This window comes from Aquarana catesbeiana, linkage group LG11 (genome assembly GCF_042186555.1).
Source record: "Aquarana catesbeiana isolate 2022-GZ linkage group LG11, ASM4218655v1, whole genome shotgun sequence".
In the NCBI taxonomy this organism is placed as follows: Eukaryota; Metazoa; Chordata; class Amphibia; order Anura; family Ranidae; genus Aquarana; species Aquarana catesbeiana.
In genome coordinates this window covers 169,652,359-169,675,346 of record NC_133334.1, presented here as the reverse complement: position 1 = coordinate 169,675,346, position 22,988 = coordinate 169,652,359, and the positions used below count along the sequence as shown (strand labels likewise).

The window sequence follows — 22,988 nt, the reverse complement described above, 5'->3', positions numbered from 1 at the left end:
GACCAGTCCGGTTTAGGTTTAGGTTTGTCAAAGAAGTGTCTTAGTTGGACGTACGTCCAGAACGGGAAAGAGTTCAAGTTCATTTTTGAAGCTAGCGCTGTTTGGGACAAGAATTGATTTCCATCGAAAAAATGTTTAGCTTTTACAGTAGGGTGAGGCCAGCGATCTGCTAAGAAGGTGGAGTGCATACCCGGCAGAAAGTCTGGGTTCATCCGTAATGGGGTCAATGGGCCCTTAAGTGAGGAGATTTTATGTAATTTACAAGTTGTGTAGAAGGTGGCTAGTGTGGGGTTAATTAATGGGTGACGTTTGGGTTCAGGAGAGATCTTGGAGTTGGAGATCCAGGGGAGATGAGACAGAGGGAGATCTGAGAATGATTGCTCTATGTGAATCCAATCTTTGTGTGTAGAGTGTATGTTCCAGTCAATTATTCTTGTAAGATGGCATGCTTGCTGGTATTTGCGTAGATCGGGAAGGCCAATGCCTCCTATAATTTTGGGGGCTGTCAGTCTCTGGAAGCTTAGTCTCGGTCGTAGTTTGGCCCATACAAATGACGTGCATATTTTTTGATAAGTGGAGAAGAAAGTCTTCGGGAGCTTAATGGGAATAGTTTGCAAAATATATAGAAGTCGGGGTAAGATATTCATTTTGATTATTGCGGCCCTGCCGAACCAGGAAAACAGTCCCGAGGACCATTTTTTTAAGTCTAATTGTATTTTTTGTAAGATTGCTGCATGATTCAGGGCGTACAGGTCGTTCAAGGAGGTCGGTAATAGAATGCCTAGGTATTGAATTGCTTTATCATTCCACGAGAACGGGTAGTTGAGTTGGCATTGGCGGCATATCTTAGGGTCGATGGTAATATTCAGGGCTGTCGATTTCGAGTAATTTATTTGAAGGTTGGAGAGGGTATGAAAAGTGTTAAAGTCTTTGAGTAGGTTGGGTATCGTCGTGAGGGGGTCGGTGAGAAATAGGAGTATGTCGTCTGCAAAGGCAGCTACTTTGTATGTGCGTTTTTTGATGGTAATTCCCTTGATGTCTTGATTGGCTCTCAGACGTCGCAGGAAAGGTTCTAGGGATAGGATAAAAATTAAGGGGGAGAGTGGGCAACCCTGGCGGGTTCCATTCGACACGGAGAAGGCGTCCGACAGGTGGCCGTTTACTTGGACCTTGGCAGTAGGTATTGAGTAGAGGGCTGAAATGAAGTTAAGCATCATTGGGGGAAGACCGATCATCCGTAGGGTTTCTGACATATAGTCCCAGGCCACCCTGTCGAACGCCTTCTCCGCGTCGAGAGAAAGCATAAATCCGCCAGAGCGGCTGGACGTGAGCCAGTGATGGATATTAAGAGCTTTTAGAGTATTATCTCTTGCTTCTCTTCCTGGAACGAAGCCGACCTGGTCTAGAGCAATAAGTTGGGGTAAAAGTGGTAAGATACGGTTGGCTAAAGTTTTTGCATACCATTTCAGGTCCACATTGAGAAGCGAGATAGGTCTGTAATTGGTGACAAGGGAAGGGTCTTTGTTCGGCTTTGGAATTACCGCTATATGAGCAGTTAGAAGGTCTCGAGGCGGTGTCTTAGAGGTTGCGAAGGAATTAAAGGCTTTTAGGAAGAAGGGGGTGAGTGTTTCTGCATAAGTTTTGTAGTATCCTACTGTCAAGCCGTCGGGGCCGGGGCATTTACCTGAGTTTAGTTGTTTCAAAGCTAGGTCTACTTCTTCTTTGGTGAGGGGGGATGCTAGATCTTGAGCAGTTGAATCCGAGATAGGGGTAGGGCCATATTGTCGTAGAAAGTCTATTATCATTCCTGTTCGTTTGTTTTTGTCAGCTGAAGAGTTAGAGGGGTGGAGATTATATAGTTTACTATAGTAGTGTACAAACTGTTGTGCTATGTCTGGGGTTTTGGTAAGTTTGTCTCCTTTGGGATCAGTGATGGAGTGAATCGTTGTGTGAGCTCTTGTCACTTGTAAAGCCCGAGCTAACATTTTGCTGGCTTTATTGCCATGTTCATAGAACGTTTTTTTGGAAAGGATATATTTACGTCGGATTTGGGTGTCTAGTATGTCTAATAGATCCTTTCTAGCTTGAAGTAGTTCTGTCATAGTGGAGAGGGCTTGGGTGTGTTTATGAGCATTTTCTAGTCGATGTATTTTGTTAATGAGATCTGAGTATTGTTTTCTACGTGTTCGGTTGCGTTTAGCCGCCGCTGCGATGAAAATGCCCCTGATTACACATTTGTGTGTTTCCCAAATAGTAAGTGGGGACATGTCCGTTGAGACATTCTCTTGAAGGAAATGCTTGAGGTTTGATTCGACCTCAGTCATGATGGAAGGGTCATTCAGTAGTGATGGGTCTAGTTTCCATGTTTGTGAGCGAGGTGTCGTGTTTGGGATTTGAAGTGTAAGAGAAGTGGGGTGATGGTCGGAGAGAAGCATTGGGTCAATTGAGGCGCAGTGGATTAGAGATAAGTCTTTTTGTGTTAGAAAGATGTAGTCTATTCTTGAATATTTGTCGTGGGGGGCAGAATAAAATGTGAAGTCTTTAACGTTTGGGTTCAGGGTACGCCATGAGTCATGCAGCAATAGTTGATTGAGCAAAGATTTAATCGTCTTAAGGGCCGAATACGGGAGGGAGGAGGAGCCAGTGGATGTGTCGTGGATCGGGTTGAGTGGAATATTGAAGTCTCCCCCCAGGATGAGGGTACCTTCTTGAAAGGTAGTAAGTGTCTCTGTGATTTTTCGAAAGAAAGGAACCTGTCCACAATTTGGGGCGTATATGTTCGCTAAGGTGAACTTCCTATTGAGGAGGGAGCCTTTAAGAAAAAGGTATCTGCCGTTCTCATCTATTAGAGACTCCGTGATTTGAATGGGGCAGGATTTGGCGATAAGTATGGAGACTCCTTTTGTTTTGTGTAACGGGTTGGTAGCGTGGTATACCGTGGGGTATCGGTGGTTTTGTAATTTTGGAGTAGAGTCGGATCTAAAGTGTGTTTCTTGAAGGAAAATGATATCAGCTTTGTTTTGGTGCATAGTGAGGAGTAGTTTGGAGCGTTTCTCTGGTATGTTGAGGCCTTTTATGTTTAGTGAAATAAGTTTGAGGTTGGTGCTATGGGTGTTTGTGGACGGATTCGTCATTGTAGTGGTGTGTGAATGTATTTAGGAGGGTAGTACTTGCTGCTATGGAGGAAGTGATAGGATGGGTTGAGAGATATGTGCGTGCGGGTAGGGAGGGCCAGGAGACAGGGGTCCGGGAGGGTAAGTAATGCCGGTAATAAGTGTGTCCTCAATCACCGAAGTCAGTGACAAGGGACACAATAATTTACTAACCGGATAAGGTCAGTGGTGTGTGTAGATTTGTATGTGTGAGGTGCCGTTTAAGATTCGCTTGACCACTGTGTGGGAGTTGGTTTATCTATCAAGAGATGTCTACTATTGGTGAAGAAAAAAGAAAAAAAAATCTGTCAGAGCAGTCCAGCCCACCACCAGCCTTATTTTATATATGTGGTGGAGCGGGAGAGACAAGTATGTGGAACTTGTGTTGGGAAATTAGGTAGAATGTGGTCACTGAGGAGATAGGGAAATGAGTAAGTATTGATGGCGCGATATTCAGATAGTTTCTTATATCGATGTATATGTATACTTTAGATTGAGTGGGGGCGGATGAGTTTGCGGAGGGTATTTATGAGTGCAGTCTTATAGGAGAAGGGGAAAAGACACAAAGAGAGAAAACCTTAAAAGACATTGTTTCATTATCTAATAAACATCTATTACTAGGTATCTGATCAATACAGTAGGCTTGCCTCAGTCTGAATAAGCAAGGTAACACAATATACGTGGTGACACTCTCGTTTAGTAACATAACTATGTTTGAATAGAATGGTGTTCAAAAGACAACATAACTAGCTTATCCCGTTTGATGCGTGTATGTAGGCAGAGGAAGTAAGCCCATGTTAAAACAATATTACAGAACTATAATAATCTAGAAATTGTTCATGTGTGTAGATCCGTAAAGGGTTGACGGGGTTTGCTGAGTACCATATTGAGTGTATTCCTCTGGTGTTTTGTAGGCTATAGATAAATGTTATGTGGCATGTTGATGGTGTTGTCAGTTTTGTTTGTGTCGGTTTACATTAGTAAATGAGGTTTTACAAGTGTGGAGAGGGTTTGTTCAAAGCCAGTAGGTGGCAGGCAAGATCCCATTCGTTGAGAAGTCCTCATTGTAGAAGAGTGGATTTGGTATTAGGATTGTGTTGATTTTTATCTATATTACCAGGATTCGGCAATATGTTACAGCCGCAGGCAATTTTAAATGAAGTTTTTTCCTTTTACATAGTAGGTGAGGTCGAAAAAAGACACAAGTCCATCAAGTCCAACCTATGTGTGTGATTATATGTCAGTATTACATTGTATATTCCTGTATGTTGCGGTCATTCAGGTGCTTATCTAATAGTTTCTTGAAACTATCGATGCCCCCTGCTGAGACCACCGCCTGTGGAAGGGAATTCCACATCCTTGCCGCTCTTACAGTAAAGAAACCTCTACGTAGTTTAAGGTTAAACCTCTTTTCTTCTAATTTTAATGAGTGGCCACGAGTCTTGTTAAACTACCTTCCATGAAAAAGTTTTATCCCTATTGTGGGGTCACCAGTACAGTATTTGTATATTGAAATCATATCCCCTCTCAAGCGTCTCTTCTCCAAAGAGAATAAGTTCAGTGTTCGCAACCTTTCCTCATAACTAGTATCCTCCAGTCCCTTTATTAGATTTGTTGCCCTTCTTTGTACTCGCTCCATTTCCAGTACATGCTTCCTGAGGACTGGTGCCCAGAATTTGACAGCATACTCTAGGTGCGGCTGGACCAGAGTCTTGTAGAGCGGGAGAATTATCGATTTATCTCTGGAATTAATCTCCTTTTTAATGCATGCCAATATTCTGTTTGCTTTGTTAGCAGCAGCTTGGTATTGCATGCCATTGCTGAGCCTATCATCTACTAGGACCCCCAGGCCCTTTTCCATCCTAGATTCCACCAGAGGTTCTCCCCCGTGTATAGATTGCATTCATATTTTTGCCACCCAAATGCATTATTTTCCATTTTTCTACATTGAACCTCATTTGCCATGTAGTTGCCCACCCCATTAATTTGTTCAGATCTTTTTGCAAGGTTCCCACATCCTGCGGAGAAGTTATTGCCCTGCTTAGCCTAGTATCATCCGCAAATATAGAGATTGAACTGTTTACCCCATCCTCCAGGTCGGGGTAAACAAATTAAACAGGATTGGTGCCAGCACAGAACCCTGGGGGACCCCACTACCCACCCCTGACCATTCCGAGTACTCCCCATTTATCACCACCCTCTGAACTCGCTCTTGTAGCCAGTTTTCAATCCATGTACTCACCCTATGGTCCATGCCAATGGACCCTATTTTGTACAGTGAACGTTTATGGGGAACTGTGTCAAATGATTTTGCAAAATCAATATACACCACGTCTATGGGCCTTCCTTTATCTAGATGGCAACTCACCTCCTCACCAATTGCTACATTTTAATAGCTTTCATCCCCCGAACGTTTTTTCATCGATCCCAAAGAGTCAGATGATGAGGGTGCAGCGGATCGTGAGTGACCCACTGTGCCGTGATCAGAGACTTAATGAAACGAAAAACAAACTTACTAGTAGAAGATACCCACAAGCTTTAGTTGATATTAATTACTCTAATACAGATTATAATAGATCACCCCGAAAGGAAAACAAGAGAATCCCCTTTATTATGCAGTATCATCCCTTCTCCAACAAAATCAACCAAATTGTCAAAAGACATTGGAATCTTTTAAGATCCAGTTACCCCATGGTACAGGAATTCTGGAATCCACCCATGTCCTCCTATAGAAAAGGTAGAACGATATGAGATCGATTGATTAAATCTGATCAACCTGTGGCTGCAGCAACCAAACTAACCTTTCTGGGACCAAAAAATTTGGGATCGTATCCCTGCTTGTCATGCATACAATGTAACTCTATGATTAAAGATAAATACTTTACACATCCACATAGGGGTTTTAATATCCCCATACGGGGTTACTATACATGCCAATCCTCATATGTAATTTATGCCATAAAGTGCCCGTGCGGTTTAGTTTATGTAGGGGAGACTACACAAAAAATTAAAGACAGGATAGGGAGACACAAATAATCAATACGTGATAAACTAACCCAATTTCGTTGGCGAGACACTTTTTAGAATTTGGCCACAATGTATCACAATTAAAATATATGGTCCTAGAAGGTATTGAGAAAAATAGGAGAGGGGGCAACCGTGAATTGATTCTAAGAAAAAGAGAAGTATACTGGATACATTTTTTAAATACAATTGTTCCATATGGCTTAAATGTTGATTTGGATCTTTATTTATTTGTTTAATTGTTGGAATAAGCATTTAAAAGTAGCCAGATAAAGTAACTTTATGATGGGGATATCTTTTTGTTTTTACTCATGAATGCACCATTTCCCTGCATCTTTATAGTTATTCTGAATATATTAAAATGGGAGTGAGGAGATTGAGAGATTGGACACCTGCTGCTTATCCTTGCTTTAATGGCATGTTATAGATAAATATATGCATATATAGATGTTAAATGGTATGCGATTTGAATTAATTAGCCATATTGATTCCATGTGTGAAGTACTTCACTAAACCTGTATTTAAATGAATGATTGTAATGAAACCTTCAGATGTGCTTCAATGGATCTCAGGAAGGGCGCAAGCTTACTAGCTCAAAACGTAATCCATCCATCCATCCATATCTGAATCTACTCATATCTGAAACTGTGTAGGCAATTGTTGCCTTTGATATTGCTTGAAAGGATTATGCTTGCTTTGTAAATCTCTCCTGAAGATATTGTGAACTAAAGCAAAGAAGTTTTTAAGTGCAGCAACCTCTTGGACTTTTTTTTTTATATACAAGGTCAGTGGGAAGACCTGATTGCTGGCACTAAATTGTAAGCAGAGTGCGGTTCTCCTCTACAAGTGAATATATTTTTCCCCTGGGAACAAGCACCAGCTACTATCAAGGAATCACCGCAAGGATGGCAACAGGTGGCTCATACTCATTCTCTGAAACAGAAGCTTCAAGGATCTTCACTGACACCATGGGATCTAGGGATTTTCTGATCCAGTCCTCCTCAATACAATTTACCAGAAAAATGGAGAAACTAATGCAAAGAGCCATCACTATGGAACTCCACGAGGTAACGTTAGCCGAATACTATAAGTTACAAATGATACCTAGAGGGCTGAGGGTTCTTTTGACTCCAACCCTCTTTTCACAGAACATGGATTTTAAAACCAAATTTACCCAGATACTCAATAAATGTTCCTTTGATATGATGACATTAACTGTGCAATTTTTACAACAAGAGAGGACTCCTGTACAGCAGGAGATTGCTGAACTTGAAAGGCAGTTACAACAATGTTCTAATCAAGAGGAACTACAGGAATTCTAGAAAAGTAATAATGATAAATTAGAAAGATTCCGCACCAATATTCAACTCCGTAAGCGTACAAAACTTGAACGAGATTGTGAAGATTACAAAAATGATCGTGTCTACAATTGGACTGATCCTACATATTACCATTCAAAAGGCTACAGAAAAATACAACGTAAAAATCTTGCTAGCTCAAACTCCTCTATGACATCCACTGGATCATCCACCAGCGTATCAACTACTCCTTTTTTTACCAGGGAATCTGACCGAATCCGGACCAGGAGGGGTGGTCGGCGAACAAAGAAAAGACACAGCAGGGGGTGTAACCACCAGACGCCAGAACCGCCAGAGACATTAGATGAAAACCTGGTACACAACATTTCTTCTATTGTTTTGTCTGAAACTGAACTAAGTGTTTTGAATAAGGGTTTGGGCTTTTGCCCTAAAGAGAAAATGAATGATTTTGTACTTAAACAGGATTTATATAGATTTTTTAGACAATTAAGATTCAAAGCATACTTTTCTGGTGTGTCCACTGCCACAACTAAAGAATTATCAATATTATCAATCAAAAACATGGGTTTAAAACCAAAAAGCACTAAAGTACCACCCACTTCATGTGCTGCTGTAGAGGTATATATAGAGAAAGTGGAAAATGACATAAAAAAATGTTTGTGTGATAGAGATAAGAGAGACCATATACCTCACAATTTAAATAGAGACGAGATTGCAGCGTTAAACTCCTTGTCAGTCCGGCGTGATATCACTATCAAGCCGGCTGACAAGGGGGGAGCTATTGTGGTAATGGACACATCTATGTATGAAAATGAAGTTATGAAACATCTTAGTGATACCCTTACTTATAAAAGACTTGATTGCTGTCCTGTTTTTAAAGTACAAAAAAGGATAAAAACAACCTTAACTAAGGCAGTTAAACAAAAAATCATTGATGATGAAACTATGGAGTTTTTGATATGTGAACATCCGGTTACCCCGGTACTGTATATGTTACCAAAAATCCACAAAGACCCCAAAAATCCCCCGGGACGTCCCACTGTATCAGGGATGGAATCTGTGACAACACATCTAGCACAATATCTGGATAAGTGTCTGACACCATTGCTATTAAACACTAAATCATTCATAAGAGATACTACTGATTTTTTGTCAAAAATTCAAGATATAAACTAGTCATCAGATTCCATCCTAATATCATGGGATGTCTCTAGTTTATTTACTATTATTCCACATGATTTAGGAATAGAGGCATGTCAGCGATTGTTAATTCAATCAGGCACCTACAAAATCGAACAAATTTCATTTCTGCTTGACCTTTTGAAAATTACTCTTGAGGAGAATTATTTTCTTTTCAGGGATACTCATTTATTGCAACTGAACGGAGCAGCGATGGGTTCAAATGTTCGACCCCCATATGCGAACGCATTTGTGAATATGATCGAGACGTCCTTCATTTATGTCAATGATTTATTTTTAAAACATTGCCAATGTTGGTACAGATTTGTGGACGATATTTTCGCTATATGGGATGGTAACATGGAAAGCCTATACTTATTTGATAAATACATTAACCATTTAGTACCTGGATTAAAGTTTAACATTGAAATTGGTAAAAATTAGATCTCCTTTCTTGATACTTTACTTTAACTGAACAATGGGCAGATTACTACCGACTTATATGTGAAACCCACGGACCGTAACCAATTGCTACATTTTAATAGCGTTCATCCCCCGAATGTTTTTTCATCGATCCCAAAGAGTCAGATGATGAGGGTGCAGCGGATCGTGAGTGACCCGCTGTGCCGTGATCAGAGACTTAATGAAATAAAAAACAAACTTACTAGTAGAAGATACCCACAAGCTTTAGTTAATATTGATTACTTTAATAAAGATTATAATAGATCACCCCGAAAGGAAAACAAGAGAATCCCCTTTATTATGCAGTATCATCCCTTCTCCAACAAAATCAACCAAATTGTCAAAAGACATTGGAATCTTTTAAGATCCAGTTACCCCATGGTACAGGAATTCTGGAATCCACCCATGTCCTCCTATAGAAAAGGTAGAACGATACGAGATCGATTGATTAAATCTGATCAACCTGTGGCTGCAGCAACCAAACTAACCTTTCTGGGACCAAAAAATTTGGGATCGTATCCCTGCTTGTCATGCATACAATGTAACTCTATGATTAAAGGTAAATACTTTACACATCCACATAGGGGTTTTAATATCCCCATACGGGGTTACTATACATGCCAATCCTCATATGTAATTTATGCCATAAAGTGCCCGTGCGGTTTAGTTTATGTAGGGGAGACTACACAAAAAATTAAAGACAGGATAGCGAGACACAAATACTCAATACGTGATAAACTAACCCAATTTCGTTGGCGAGACACTTTTTAGAATTTGGCCACAATGTATCACAATTAAAATATATGGTCCTAGAAGGTATTGAGAAAAATAGGAGAGGGGGCAACCGTGAATTGATTCTAAGAAAAAGAGAAGTATACTGGATACATTTTTTAAATACGATTGTTCCATATGGCTTAAATGTTGGATTTGGATCTTTATTTGTTTAATTGTTGGAATAAGCATTTAAAAGTAGTCAGATAAAGTAACTTTATGATGGGGATATCTTTTTGTTTTTACTCATGAATGCACCATTTCCCTGCATCTTTATAGGTATTCTGAATATATTAAAATGGGAGTGAGGAGATTGAGAGATTGGACACCTGCTGCTTATCCTTGCTTTAATGGCACGTTATAGATAAATATATGCATATATAGATGTTAAATGGTATGCGATTTGAATTAATTAGCCATATTGATTCCATGTGTGAAGTACTTCACTAAACCTGTATTTAAATGAATGATTGTAATGAAACCTTCAGATGTGCTCTCAGGAAGGGCACAAGCTTACTAGCCCGAAACGTAATCCATCCATCCATCCATCCATCCATATCTGAATCTACTCATATCTGAAACTGTGTAGGCAGTTGTTGCCTTTGATATTGCTTGAAAGGATTATGCTTGCTTTGTAAATCTCTCCTGAAGATATTGTGAACTAAAGCAAAGAAGTTTTTAAGTGCAGCAACCTCTTGGACTTTTTTTCTATATACAAGCTCGGTGGGAAGACCTGATTGCTGACACTAAATTGTAAGCAGAGTGCGGTTCTCCTCTACAAGTGAATATATCTATATATATGTGTATTTTTTGAAGGCCTTCTCCTTTGCTTTTATATGCATTTTTGCATTGGAGTTAAGCCATCCAAGACTTTTATTCGCTCTTTTAAATGTATTACCCAATGGGATGCATTGGCTAATGCCCTTATTTATCCCAATTTATGCCTTCTAGCAAGGTTTGTAGTTTAGCCTCCCTGGCGGTATTCCCGAGTGTGGCTCGGGGTTAAAATTCAGTACCATTAGCGGTAACCCCGAGCCACACTCAGGATCGCATTGCAGGATCCTGGGGCGGCTTTACTTACCTTGTCCCCGGGATCCTGCGATGTCCCCCGCAGTGTCCGAGGGCTCCGTCCTCCTCCGAAGCCTCTCCGTGCCAGGCTCCGTTCCCTGCGAGCGGCGCGACGCACGGGGGCGGAGCCTGGCGGCAAATTCAAAAAAATGTCAAAATCATAACACATACAGTACTGTATTCTTACAGATTACAGTACTGTATGAAATGATTTCACATCCCTTTTGTCCCCAGTGCTCTGGCCCATGCCCTGCATGCAGTTTTACATGATATACACTGTTCTTTCTGCCTGGAAAATGGAGATTGTCCATAGCAACCAAAAAGTGTCCCTTTACGTCAAAAGTGGCTTTAGACCAGCTAGAAAACAGCGATAGTAAATTAGAACACTTGCAGAATTGAGCGATAGTGAATTGTGGGGAAATTTATTTTATTACTATTTTTTTTAATTTTTTTTAATTATTTATTTTTATTTATTATATTATAATTTATGTTTTTGTGTTTCAAACTTTATCATACCCGGAATATCTACTAGACTCTGGTTTGGACAGATTTAAGTGTGTTATTGTTAAGATTTACAGACCTACAATATAAAACGCCAAGTTTCCATGCAAAATAATTGTACCGCTTTCAGCACCTAAAATCCGAAAGAATCATACCGCCAGGGAGGTTAGGGAAGTTCGCTCTTTTGAAATTCAGTGTCTTTGTACTCCCTATTTGTGTGATTTATACTGAAACCAATTGACCTATGATTGCTGTTACCTAAATTGCCCCATATTTCCAGATCCGTGATCAGGTCTGTATTGCTGGTAATCAGTAGATCCAGTAACGCTTTATTTCTAGTTGGTGCGTCTACCATCTGACCCATAAAATTGTCCTGCAAGACATTTAGGAACTGGCGAGCCTTAGATGAATGCGTGGTTCCTTCCGCCCAGTCTATGGCTGGATAATTAAAATCCCCCATTATGATAACACTTCCCATCCTTGCTGCTAATCCAAACTGTGATAGGAGATCTGTCTCCCCTTCTTCCCTCAGGTTAGGGGCCTATAGCATACTCCCAGTATTATTTTCCCCTTAGCTTCATCCCTTTGGAGCTCTACCCATAAGAATTCCACCTCCTCCTTAGCTCCCTTAGTGATGTCATCTCTCACATTCACTTGTACATTATTCTTGATATATAGGCATACCCCTCCCCCTTTTTTACCCTCTGTATCCTTGCGATAAAGGGTATACCCTTGAATAGTTGCCAGCCAATCATGAGAGCTGTTGAACCAGGTCTCTGAAATTCCCACAAAATCCAAATCCTCCTCGTACAACAGTATCTTTAGTTCACCCATCTTGTCCACCAGGCTCCTGGCATTGGTGAACATGCCACATAGTTTAGACCGGTTGCTTATTACTTCTTATTGGTATTGGTGTTCCGAGATTGCAACTAGGACTTGCTACTATACTTACCTTGGGTTTATGTGCTTTGGTCAACCTACCACTATCGACGGAAATGTCAGCCCAGTCCTCCAGGAACCCAAACCCCTCCTTACTACACCAGCTCTTCAGCCACTTGTTTACTTCCCTAATCTCCCTCTGCCTTTCTTGTGTGGCTTGATGTACCAGTAGTATTCCTGAGAATACTACCTTAGAGGTCCTTTTCCTCAATTTAGTTCCCAAGTCCCTAAAATCGTTCTTTAGGACACTCCATCTGCCTCTGACTTTGTCATTGGTGACAACGTGCACCATGGCAGCTGGGTCTTCCCCAGCCCCTCCCAGTAATCTGTCCACCAGATCCATGACGTGCCGAACCCGAGCACCTGGTAGACAACATACAGTTCGGTGCTTCAGGTCTTTGTTACAGATTGGCCTCTCTGTCCTTCTAAGAATTGAGCCCCCTACCACCAGAATCTGTCTTTCCTTTCCCCTCACTTCCCCCCAACTCTCACTGGAGGAGTTCTTCCCCTGGCAGCTAGGAGAGTCCCTCAGCTCCAGCAGTGCTGGTCCCTGACTGGTTTCACCAATGTCACTCAATGGAGCATACTTATTGGGATGCTCCAGTCCTGGATCAGCCTCCCTGGCACTTCCAGTAAAAAACACATGGCCCCTGCCCCCACCTATAACTGGCCTTCACAGCAAGGAGCACATGGAAGGGCAAACACATGAAAGACAAAAACAGAACACTCCATAGCTCAACTCACCAACCAGTCTGCTGACCAACCAAATTAACCTGTCGAGCAGTCTGTTAAAAACAGGGGTTTAGTTAGCACGCATTTGTAAACTCATGCGAAAGATGCGAGGCCTCTTCACGGCACCCTGTGTTGCTTGCAGTCCTGGGTCCCCCGAACACTTTTTATGGCAATAACTTGCATATAAGTCTTTAAAGTGGACGCTTTTGATTTTCGTGTCCCATAGACTTTTACGGTGTTCGCATAAATTTTTTGTCTGTTCGCATGTTCTGGTGCGAACCGAACTGGGGGGGTGTTCAGCTCATCCCTAGTGGGGAGAAGCACTCGCGCAGTAGCCACAAAAAGCTTATATTAGGTACTACTTTTTATTAGTAAAAAACTCAGTACAGCTCAGAAGGAATATCCAGCCAAATGAATAAAAGTTGCACCTAAACAGCTTCGGGAGCAATCGTATCATAAGATACACAAAAATCACTCACAAAAGATGGCTGCAGATTCCTGATGTGGAACTGGAAGCGTGACCTCCGCCCCAACGCATTTTAATGCGAGAGCACATCCTTAGAAGGTTGTAGCATGCTGACGTTAAGTTGTGGGTATATAATTAGCCTGCTCCATTAATGCTAATGGCTCGGTCCCGGACATGTTATGGGTGGCATCTTATGGGAGTCCTAAGCTCTACCACTGCCATTTTCCAAGAGATATATCACCCCTCTGGCTTATTTTAAACACAATACCTAACGCATCTATGTCAGCACGGGGGCGGAGCTACATAATGATGTCACCTAGCAGCTTCCGCATCTGGAATTGGTGGCCACTTTTGTAAGTGCCTTATTGTATCTTATGATGTGATTTCTCCCAGAGCTGTTTTGGTGGAACTTTTATTGAATTTGGCTGGATTTTCCTGCTGTTTAATGTATACTGAACTCTTCTCAGTTGTTTTAATAATAAAATGTACTACACTATATAAGCTTTTTGTGGCTCCACTGCGCAAGTGTTTCTCTCTACATAGCAGCTACTATTGGATATGGATGGTCCAGATAATCTTTCTGGGGGTGAATACTGGAGGGCCTGATACACTTGTGAATATTTTTTGTGGCCATGCATGATGCAAGGTTACAGTATCTCTGGTGAGAAAATAGTTGTAGGTGTGGTGAACACATTGGGTGTTACAAGTCTCTCCACTGGAAGTATCCTCTTACCAATTTTGGAGCATCCCTACTGCTATTTGTTGATGTGCGCCGTGCCAATTTACATCTGGTGAGTGCATAGTGGTGTTGGTCTGCTATATACCCTTTTGGTGGCGGAATTCATGGAACAAGACACCATCATATTTTACACATAAATAACTTCATTACTTTGCATACTAAGAAGATTATATTAAAAACACTTTATTGTTCCATACTTTTAAAACACTGCACAGAGAACTTTCTGTTTATCGGTTTCACTGTGGGGGTTTATTGGATTGCATTTAGAACATATATTTATTCATTATTTTAATATTTTATGTTATTTTGTTACTCACTAACATACAGTGTTTTGATGTATTATTTGATATTGATTTACACACTTTTAAGTGCGGCATTCGGAAACACTGTACTCTGAGGTTTATATAATGACCTTTATGCCAGCTGCCACTATTATATCTCTAGTGCTGACTTTTACTTCTTTTTTAATTATAATAGTTAGTTTGTTTGGGCCAGCTTGACCTAAATAAATATTTAAAGCAAAACTAAAAACTTGGAGTTAGGCTTTAAACCAAAAAAAAATTAAAAATGGGCAAATATTCATTGTTAGATCAACATGTATTGTAAAGTAGTGAGTAGTAAAGAAAGTGATTTTTTTTGTTACATTTTGCCCTCCCATTGATGCCAATACTTATACATTTTGGAAAAACTGATTTCTGGTTTTGTCAGAATTTCCCCCAAATTTTTAGCAAAACATACTGGAGTCAATGGGAAAGTGATTTTTCATAATTGTATCCATGATGTATGAGTCATACCTCCTCTCCCAAAGTAGAACTATAGGCAACATTTTTTTTTCATTAAGGATAGGATAGGGGAATTATAACCCCTGTCTGATTTTTTTTTTTGGTTGTCACCTGTGTTCTATTGGGGAGATTTACCTTCACTTCCTGTCCAATAGCTATAAAGAAGTGAGATGAAATTGATGCAAATTAAAGGAAACCCTTTAACCCCCCCCCCCCAGGTGAGCAATCATCAAGCATTTTTTGACTGTTGACTGCATTAATAGCCACTTTGTTGTCTTTTATGTGCAACAGATAACGACAAAAATATTAACCAAACCACAATATACAAGGCCATCCACAACATTGCCCCCAGCTACATCACCAACCTCATCTGCAGATATCGCCCAAATCGTCCCCTCCGCTCCTCCCAAGACCTCCTGCTCTCTAGATCCCTTGTTACCACCTCTCATGCTCGCCTTCAGGACTCCTCCTCCAGAGCCTCTCCCATCCTCTGGAACTCCCTGCCCGGCTATATCCGATCAGCCCCTAACCTGTTCACCTTTAGGAGATCCCTGAAAACTCACTTATTCAGGGAACCTATCCCACACCCACCTAACACCTGTCCCCGAGCCACCCCCATCAAATCATTCCCCGCATCTATTACCTTTGGTACCACCATCCACTTCCTTTAGAATGTAAGCACTACAAGCAGGGCCCTCCTGTCCCTCCTGTATTGAACTGTACTGTAATTGTGCTGTCCCCCCTCTACATTGTAAAGCACTGCGTAAACTGTTGGCGCTATATAAATGGTGTATAAAAATAATAATAATAAACCTACTTGCATATAAAATCAAGCTCTTCAGTGTCATCCAAGTCTTCATTTACTTTCATGTTATGGGTATTCTGAGCCATACTGTCTCCCAGGCTGATAAGACAGTTAGCAAAGCCTTTATAAATAGTGTCACAGTTCTTGCTTGCCGCATTTACAGGAATATGATAAACTTCAAGGAACAGAGAGAGAGAGAGAGAGAGAGAAACAAAGCAACAGTTTGATGAGTATGTCAGTTTGATGAGTTATGTAAGTAATTCAGACATAACATATCAATATCAGAATGTTATCATAAATAGGATGCGTTCAAAGTCTAAGTCAATTTAAATCTTTTGTTTTCTGATAAGGCAGGGAAGGCTTAAAACCATTGTCGGGTTCTAAAATCGTTCTTTGTCCCTACTAAAGTGATTTTTTTTAAATCATGTTTTAAATGCTGTCTGTGTCCCTGTTTAAGTTATTTCCCTTAGCTATGATAACGAGTTCTTGGGGGACAGAGACGAATGAGGAAAATGTTATACTTATCTGACGGTAATTTTCCTTTCCTGATGCAAGCATGACAGCATATATGTATATGTAGGCTCCGCCCACCCTGCCCTATCTCAGGACTGGTTATACTATAAGAGTAGGTCTCCTCCCTGCCCGCAGAATTATTGTAACTTAGTATCACTGCGAAGCCTTTCTTTCATTTCTTTTTCTTTTTTTTTTTTTTTATATAGTTTCGGGAGGGACCTATATGCTGTCATGCTTGCATCAGGAAAGGAAAATTACCAGCAGGTAAGTATAAAATTTTCCTCATTCCTGACACAGCATGACAGCATATACGTATGGGATGTACCAACTCACCAGACGACAAGGGTGGGTACTGCTGAAGTGTTTAAGTTGAGGATTAGATCTATCCCCACTAACGACTGAGATGTATTGTAGTTAAGGCTGCTGGGGTCCACAAGAATGGACCCCCAGCGTGTTAAATTTAGACCAGGTCGTAGTTTATATATTAACTCTGGAGGGACTCCTTTGGAGTTCCGCCCATGGACACGCAATCAGTTTGGAAGAGCGGTCTCTGCCCTTATGTGATAGATTTGTCCTAGCCATCTAAGCCCTTTGACTGACTTGATCCGCACCCCTGCGATTATCTTCATTGGACAGTGCTTGTCTTCTGCTGTCGTTAGGCCTGATGAGCCTATCGTTTTTCTCCTTGAAGAAGGGCCAGTTCTATGTCTCTCTTGAACCTTGAATCTATTTTTAATGTTTGCGGTACTTCAAACACCCAATTTGGATATGCCAAAAGGATGATGTTCTAACCTAGGTTGCAAAGATACCAACCTTTGTATAGTGTTGGAAGAGACTAGAGCCATTTTGCCTGATAATTTTAGCAACAAGGTAGTTCATGGCTTGACACTTGGATGTCTAAGATCCTTCTAGACCTATTTCCCATACAGAATACTTATTCCGTGTTACTGGCCATGTAGTTGAGGCTCTTTTGTTGCGTTTTGGAAAGACTTCAGTCTACGACCACTGCAACTCTGACTTTTGGACACCTTGCCCTCCATTGACATGAATACCCGGCGAGTAACAACTTGTGATGATTGGTATGCCTAATAGCTGATACACTGAAAGATTAGTTAGTTAGGTAGGTCATTGTTGTAATGAGACTAGTTGGTCTCTAGATGATGGCTCTTCCCGACTCAGAGTCTGTACTAGGACTCTTTTCCCCGAACCTGGAAGTCATGGAACCTGGAAGTCATTGCACCAGTCTGTTGACCAAACAAGGCTCACCAGTCCTTGCTCCCATAAGTCGACCCCTACTGGACCCAATATGCCCGGAGTTTGTGGAAAGGTCACAGTCTGCCAGATGACCTTGTAGTGAACTCTAATGGCCAAGCAAAGGTACTTGCCGAAACATGGGCATCTCGAAGTGTGTACACACTTGTGAACGACCACAACATACAGGATATACAAGGTAATACCGACATATAATCACACACATAGGTTGGACTTGGTCAACTTGTGTCTATCCTCAACCTGACCCACTATGCAACCATGCGATTATGCAACTTGCTAGGTCTAAAGACCATCTACAGTCTTAGCCTAGGTTTCCACTATTGCGACCTAAAAATCGTGTGAGTTTACTGTGATTTCTATGCGACTTGAATCAATGCCTGTGTATTCTTTATGTCCATGGCCCCAAGTTAGATCACAGTGGGATCAAAAGTAGTGTAGATACTACTTTTGAAGTCGCTGCGACTTGGAGTTGCACCGCTATGAACGATACTCCTTGGAAATCATGGGGTATGATTTGTGGAGGTCAAGCCTTACTGACGGCTAGAGAGATTAATTGCAACGATGGCCTATGCAATTTTGGATCCTCATCGTTCCACTTGTTATTCAAGTCAGACTTTTGACTAACGACCATGTAGCCACAACCCTTGTGCTCTAAAGCGTCATGGAGGGAATGCAATGAATTGGTAGAGAGGAATGAAAATTCCATGGGCTTGCTTAATGCACAGGACCCATGGATCCTAAGCTCAAATTTACATATAACTGTCAGCTGACCCTACTGGGCGGCTTGGCTTTAGGCAAATAAGGATGATTATTGATTCTTTATTCTCTGCTATAGTTCTCCCAGGTTTAACCTGTCATTCACTCTTCGTTACTTTGTCTTTTGGCTGTCCTCTGGTCATTGGTGATTAACATAAGGGATTAATCCTCCTTCTAGATATCACCAGATCCGGCTTGAACAGTCACCACTCTGACTTAAAGCGGCATGCGTTTACTTATAGGATGAGCCATAAGGTTTCACTGACTACAATGATTACTGGAGAAACAGCATACAGTCTTGTTTCCGCAGTGGCTGAACTGCATCATTGGCCACTCCATTTTCAATCTAGGATCTGCCATCATAGAGCGTTTATCACTGAACAGAACTCTGCTTTCATCCTGTCTGGGGTCCTGACAGTCTGGCTACCGAAGTGAGCTCAATCGCAGGTCACAAAACACTACTTAATAGTAGTGTGAACCTTCTTCATCTCCGGATCTATTTGCTGTCCCAGGGTCTCTGCAAAGGATATTATTTCTTCTGTTGGAAGAATGGCACCCTTGGTTAATCTGATGAAGCTTGTTTGGCTGGCTGCTTTTGAGGCAGAGGTACCCTTTAGATGACTTTGTTTGAATAGCTTAGTACCTGAGCTCCACATAGTCAGTTTGGACGGGGTTAAAGTATCCACCTCTTGCTTCTGATATGTCAACTTGCCATAGTAATTTCCCAGAAGCAAGCTCTGAGGTAGAGGTTGCTTTTAAATAAACACAGCTGTTTGATTAGGCTTGGTATGGAACCATTAGTGACTGTAGGCTTTCTCAGTCTCTGCCTCTGGCCTGCAACTTTGTTTTGCATTTTGGCCGACACACCAGTTACCACCAGACCACTATGATTACTGTAGAGATCTCTTGAACTGCCTCCTCTGGCAGTGAACTACATAGTGGTTCCTTCAGGGCTGAAGAGGATCTGTCCCTTGTTGCAGAAGCAGGTTGACTGGTGTTGGTGTTGAAGGCTGGAGAGATTTACACCCATTATGCCCATAATGTGCACTCTTTTAGGATATAGCATATGCCTACCTGCCCTCACCTTAGTTAAAGTTGCTGGTCTCTAGGAAGGCTGATTGCTACTGGTTCACAGATAAGCTGAAAGCCTAGAGCCATGCCTGGGAGTATTTGCTATAAGTAGTAACCACTACAAAACCACATATCTCTCTGTGGGGTACCCCAAATAACCCCACTTACACATTGCTAACAGGTAAGTACTAAGGAATGTGACTAAACAGATCCTGACTTTTATTTTAGCACCAAGGTCAGCCTGTAAATGCATAGAAATAAACACATAACAGTCATTCATACTGTAGAATTAATGTAATCACAGGTAAGCAGCACAAGTTAATAATCATCTGACAATTAGCACTAGCAGGTTAAACCTACCTTAGACACATGTACCACCAAGGATCATACCACAACCAACCATCAATACACAGTGAACCCAGCTTGCAGGGCCAGGCCCTGCATTAATAGGAAAGGACTCAGTATCACCTGTTATCAGTCCAAGCATTAGCAATACTGCAGACACAGACTTCAACCTGTGAAATATTAGTAACAGAGTGGCACTATGGACAGCCAGTAAGATTCACATGTGTGATATATGCTTTTCAGAAATGCAAACTAACAGCATACCTGCAGACAATAAGTCAAGACTGTAGGGCCAGGCTTGTTCAGTTAATAGAAAGGCTTCAGCCCAGCACAGCACACCTGCTATCAGCATTAGCAGTTTTGCAGACACAACCACAACCCTTCAGAAATGCAAGCTTAACCACATACTTACAGCAATAACTGAATAATATGGATTTGTGCACCATGTGGTGCCTTACCACCTGCATGCTTCAAGTCCAAACAGAAAGTCCAATGTATGTCCATCCATGGCGTCATGATAAAGGAGCAATCCCTAGAGACCATATGCCCTCACCCCCCTTTCTTCCTGGATCCTGAGGGCGGGAGGTCTCCCCCATATAGGCCTTCATGTCTGCCTGTACAGTGGTGCGCTTCGTCACAGGAGAGGCTTGAACCTGTGCGGCTTGGCCAGAAGCGTCTGGTAAAGGTGAGGGAAAGCAGTAGCATAACCGGCTGTAGCAGTGAGGAAAAAAAAAAGAGAATGCTGCGGGCAGGGAGGAGACCTACTCTTATAGTATAACCGGTTCTGAGATAGGGCAGGGGGGCGGAGCCTACCCATACGTATATGCTGTCATGCTGTGTCAGGAAATCGGAATTTCATTGGGTATTTACCGTTTATTTTGTTGGAGGGCAAAATATTTTATTATTAACTACCCTGGCACCTTGTATTTGGTCCATTTGTACAAAACAACATTCATAAACAAAAAATGGTGAAAAACCTTTTGGGTGTTGCTATGACTAATTTAATTTTTAGAAGCATTTTACCAGGGGCATCAGATATTCACAGGAAGAAATGAATGCACTATACTGACTGGACATTTTTTTACTTCTTTTGGATTTTGTTTCACATGCAATTTACAACCCCAATTCCAAAAAAGTACGAACACTTTGTAAAATCTAATAAAAACAGAATACTATAGTTTGCAAATCTCATAAATCCATATTTTATTCACAATAGAAAATAGGAAATAGAAAACATATCAAATATTTAAACTGAGAAAATGTACCATTTTAAGAAAAATAAAAGGTCATTTCAAAATTGATGGAGCAACACGCCTCAAAAAAGTTGGGACAATGGCATGTTTACCACGGTGTTACCACTGATATAGGATTCTAACTGCTCAATAGTTCTGGGGGGTTTTTTGCCTTGTTTTTCATTTCAAGATGTGTCAAATATTTTCAGTTGGTGAAAGGTCTGGACTGCAGGCAGGCCAGTTAAAGTGGAACTTCAGTCATTTTTTCATCTTTCCATCTATTACATCTTCTGCCCTTGTTGTTTTAACTTTGGATAGTAAAACATTTTTTTTCTGCCAGTAAATGCCTTATACAGCCCACTTCCTGTTTCTTGTCTGGTAAAAAGCCTAGGCTGACATCATGCACAGCTCTCTCTCACTCTCGTGAGATTTTGCCAGGAAGGGAGGGGAGATGAGTCATAGGAGGGCCAATGAGAGCTGAAGGGCTGGAGGTGTGCCTCTGTGTAAATTCAGGAAGTGAGCTTCAGCTGCCCACAGTTAAAATGGATGCAGCCAGACTCAGTGGAGGGAGAATTCTGCAGCATATTTGGCAAGTACAGAATCACAGTGTATATAAAATAATATGCAAAGTGGTTGGATGGAAGCATCAGAGTGGCAAAGATGTTTTTATTACAAATTATGTGAGCAGACTGCAGTTCCTCTTTAAGCACACAGACTCTTCTACTACAAAGTCATGCTATTGTCATAGATGCTGTATGCAGTTTAGCATTGTCTTTCTGAACTATGCAAGGCCTTTCCTGAAAAAAAGTTGGATGGGGGCATATTTTATATATGACTGATCTAAAACCTGGATATATCTTTCAGCATTGATGGTGCCATTCCAGTTGTGCAAGCTGTCCATTCTATACACCCCCATACTATCAGAGATGCAGACTTTTGAACTGAGTGCTGATAGCAAACGGGAAGGTTCCTCTCCTCTTTAGTCCAGAAAATACGGCGCTCATGGTTGCCAAAAAGAATGTCAAATTTTGATTAGTCTGACCACAGCACATTTTCCACTTGGCAACAGACCATTTTAAATGAGCTCTGGCCTGGAGAAGACAGCAGCATCTCTGGATCATGTTCAGACATAGCTTCTTCTGTGAATGATAGAGCTTCACCTTGCATTTTTTGGATGGCACAGCGAACTGTGTTCACAGACAGTGATTTTTGGAAGTATTCCTGAGCCCATGCAGTGATGGCTATCGCAGAATCATACTTTTTTTAACCACTTCCCGCCCGCCGGCCGTCATATGACGTCCTTGACTTTGAGTGGGGATATCTGAATGATGCCTGCAGCTACAAGCATCATTCAGATATCGTCTTTTAGAGCCAGTGATTCCCTACACCATAAGAATGCTCATAGCGGCTTCAGCATCTGGTTCAGCCGCATGATTATTCTTCCGGCGGTGAGAGGGGACGCCCCCCCCGCCACCCTCTGATGCTTCTACCGACTCTCCCCTGCCATTGGTGAGTCTGAGAACAGATCCGCCAGCCCCAGATGCTGATCATAGAAATTTACAGCAGACCAGATGGTCCCCAGAGTCTCTATGATCGTTCGGAGGCTGGGCACGATGTTGTCACTTAACACCTGGCCTCTGCATTCAAACAAATGGCGCCACCTCAGCTGGGAAGTTGAGATTTTTTTTTAGTTTTATTATTTCAGGCTTCCCAGCCTAGAGGTGAGATGTTTGGTCTTATTTACCCCATACCTCACTGTAAAGAGGACCTGTCAGGCTTATTCTTATTACAAGGGATGTTTACATTCCTTGTAATAGGAATAAAAGTGATTAAAAAAAATGTAAAAAAAGTGTCAGACTA

The 22,988-nt window shown here is 41.4% G+C and overlaps 1 protein-coding gene across 1 annotated transcript in view; it reads right to left on the bottom strand.

The window, feature by feature from the left end:
- The window catches only part of NRN1L (neuritin 1 like), an 806,791-nt gene that overhangs the window by 288,376 nt on the left and 495,427 nt on the right, over window positions 1-22,988 (bottom strand). Inside the window, exon 2 of the mRNA XM_073605035.1 lies at window positions 15,952-16,114. Coding sequence (XP_073461136.1) covers window positions 15,952-16,114 — 163 coding nt within the window. The remainder of the gene's footprint in view (window positions 1-15,951; window positions 16,115-22,988) is intronic.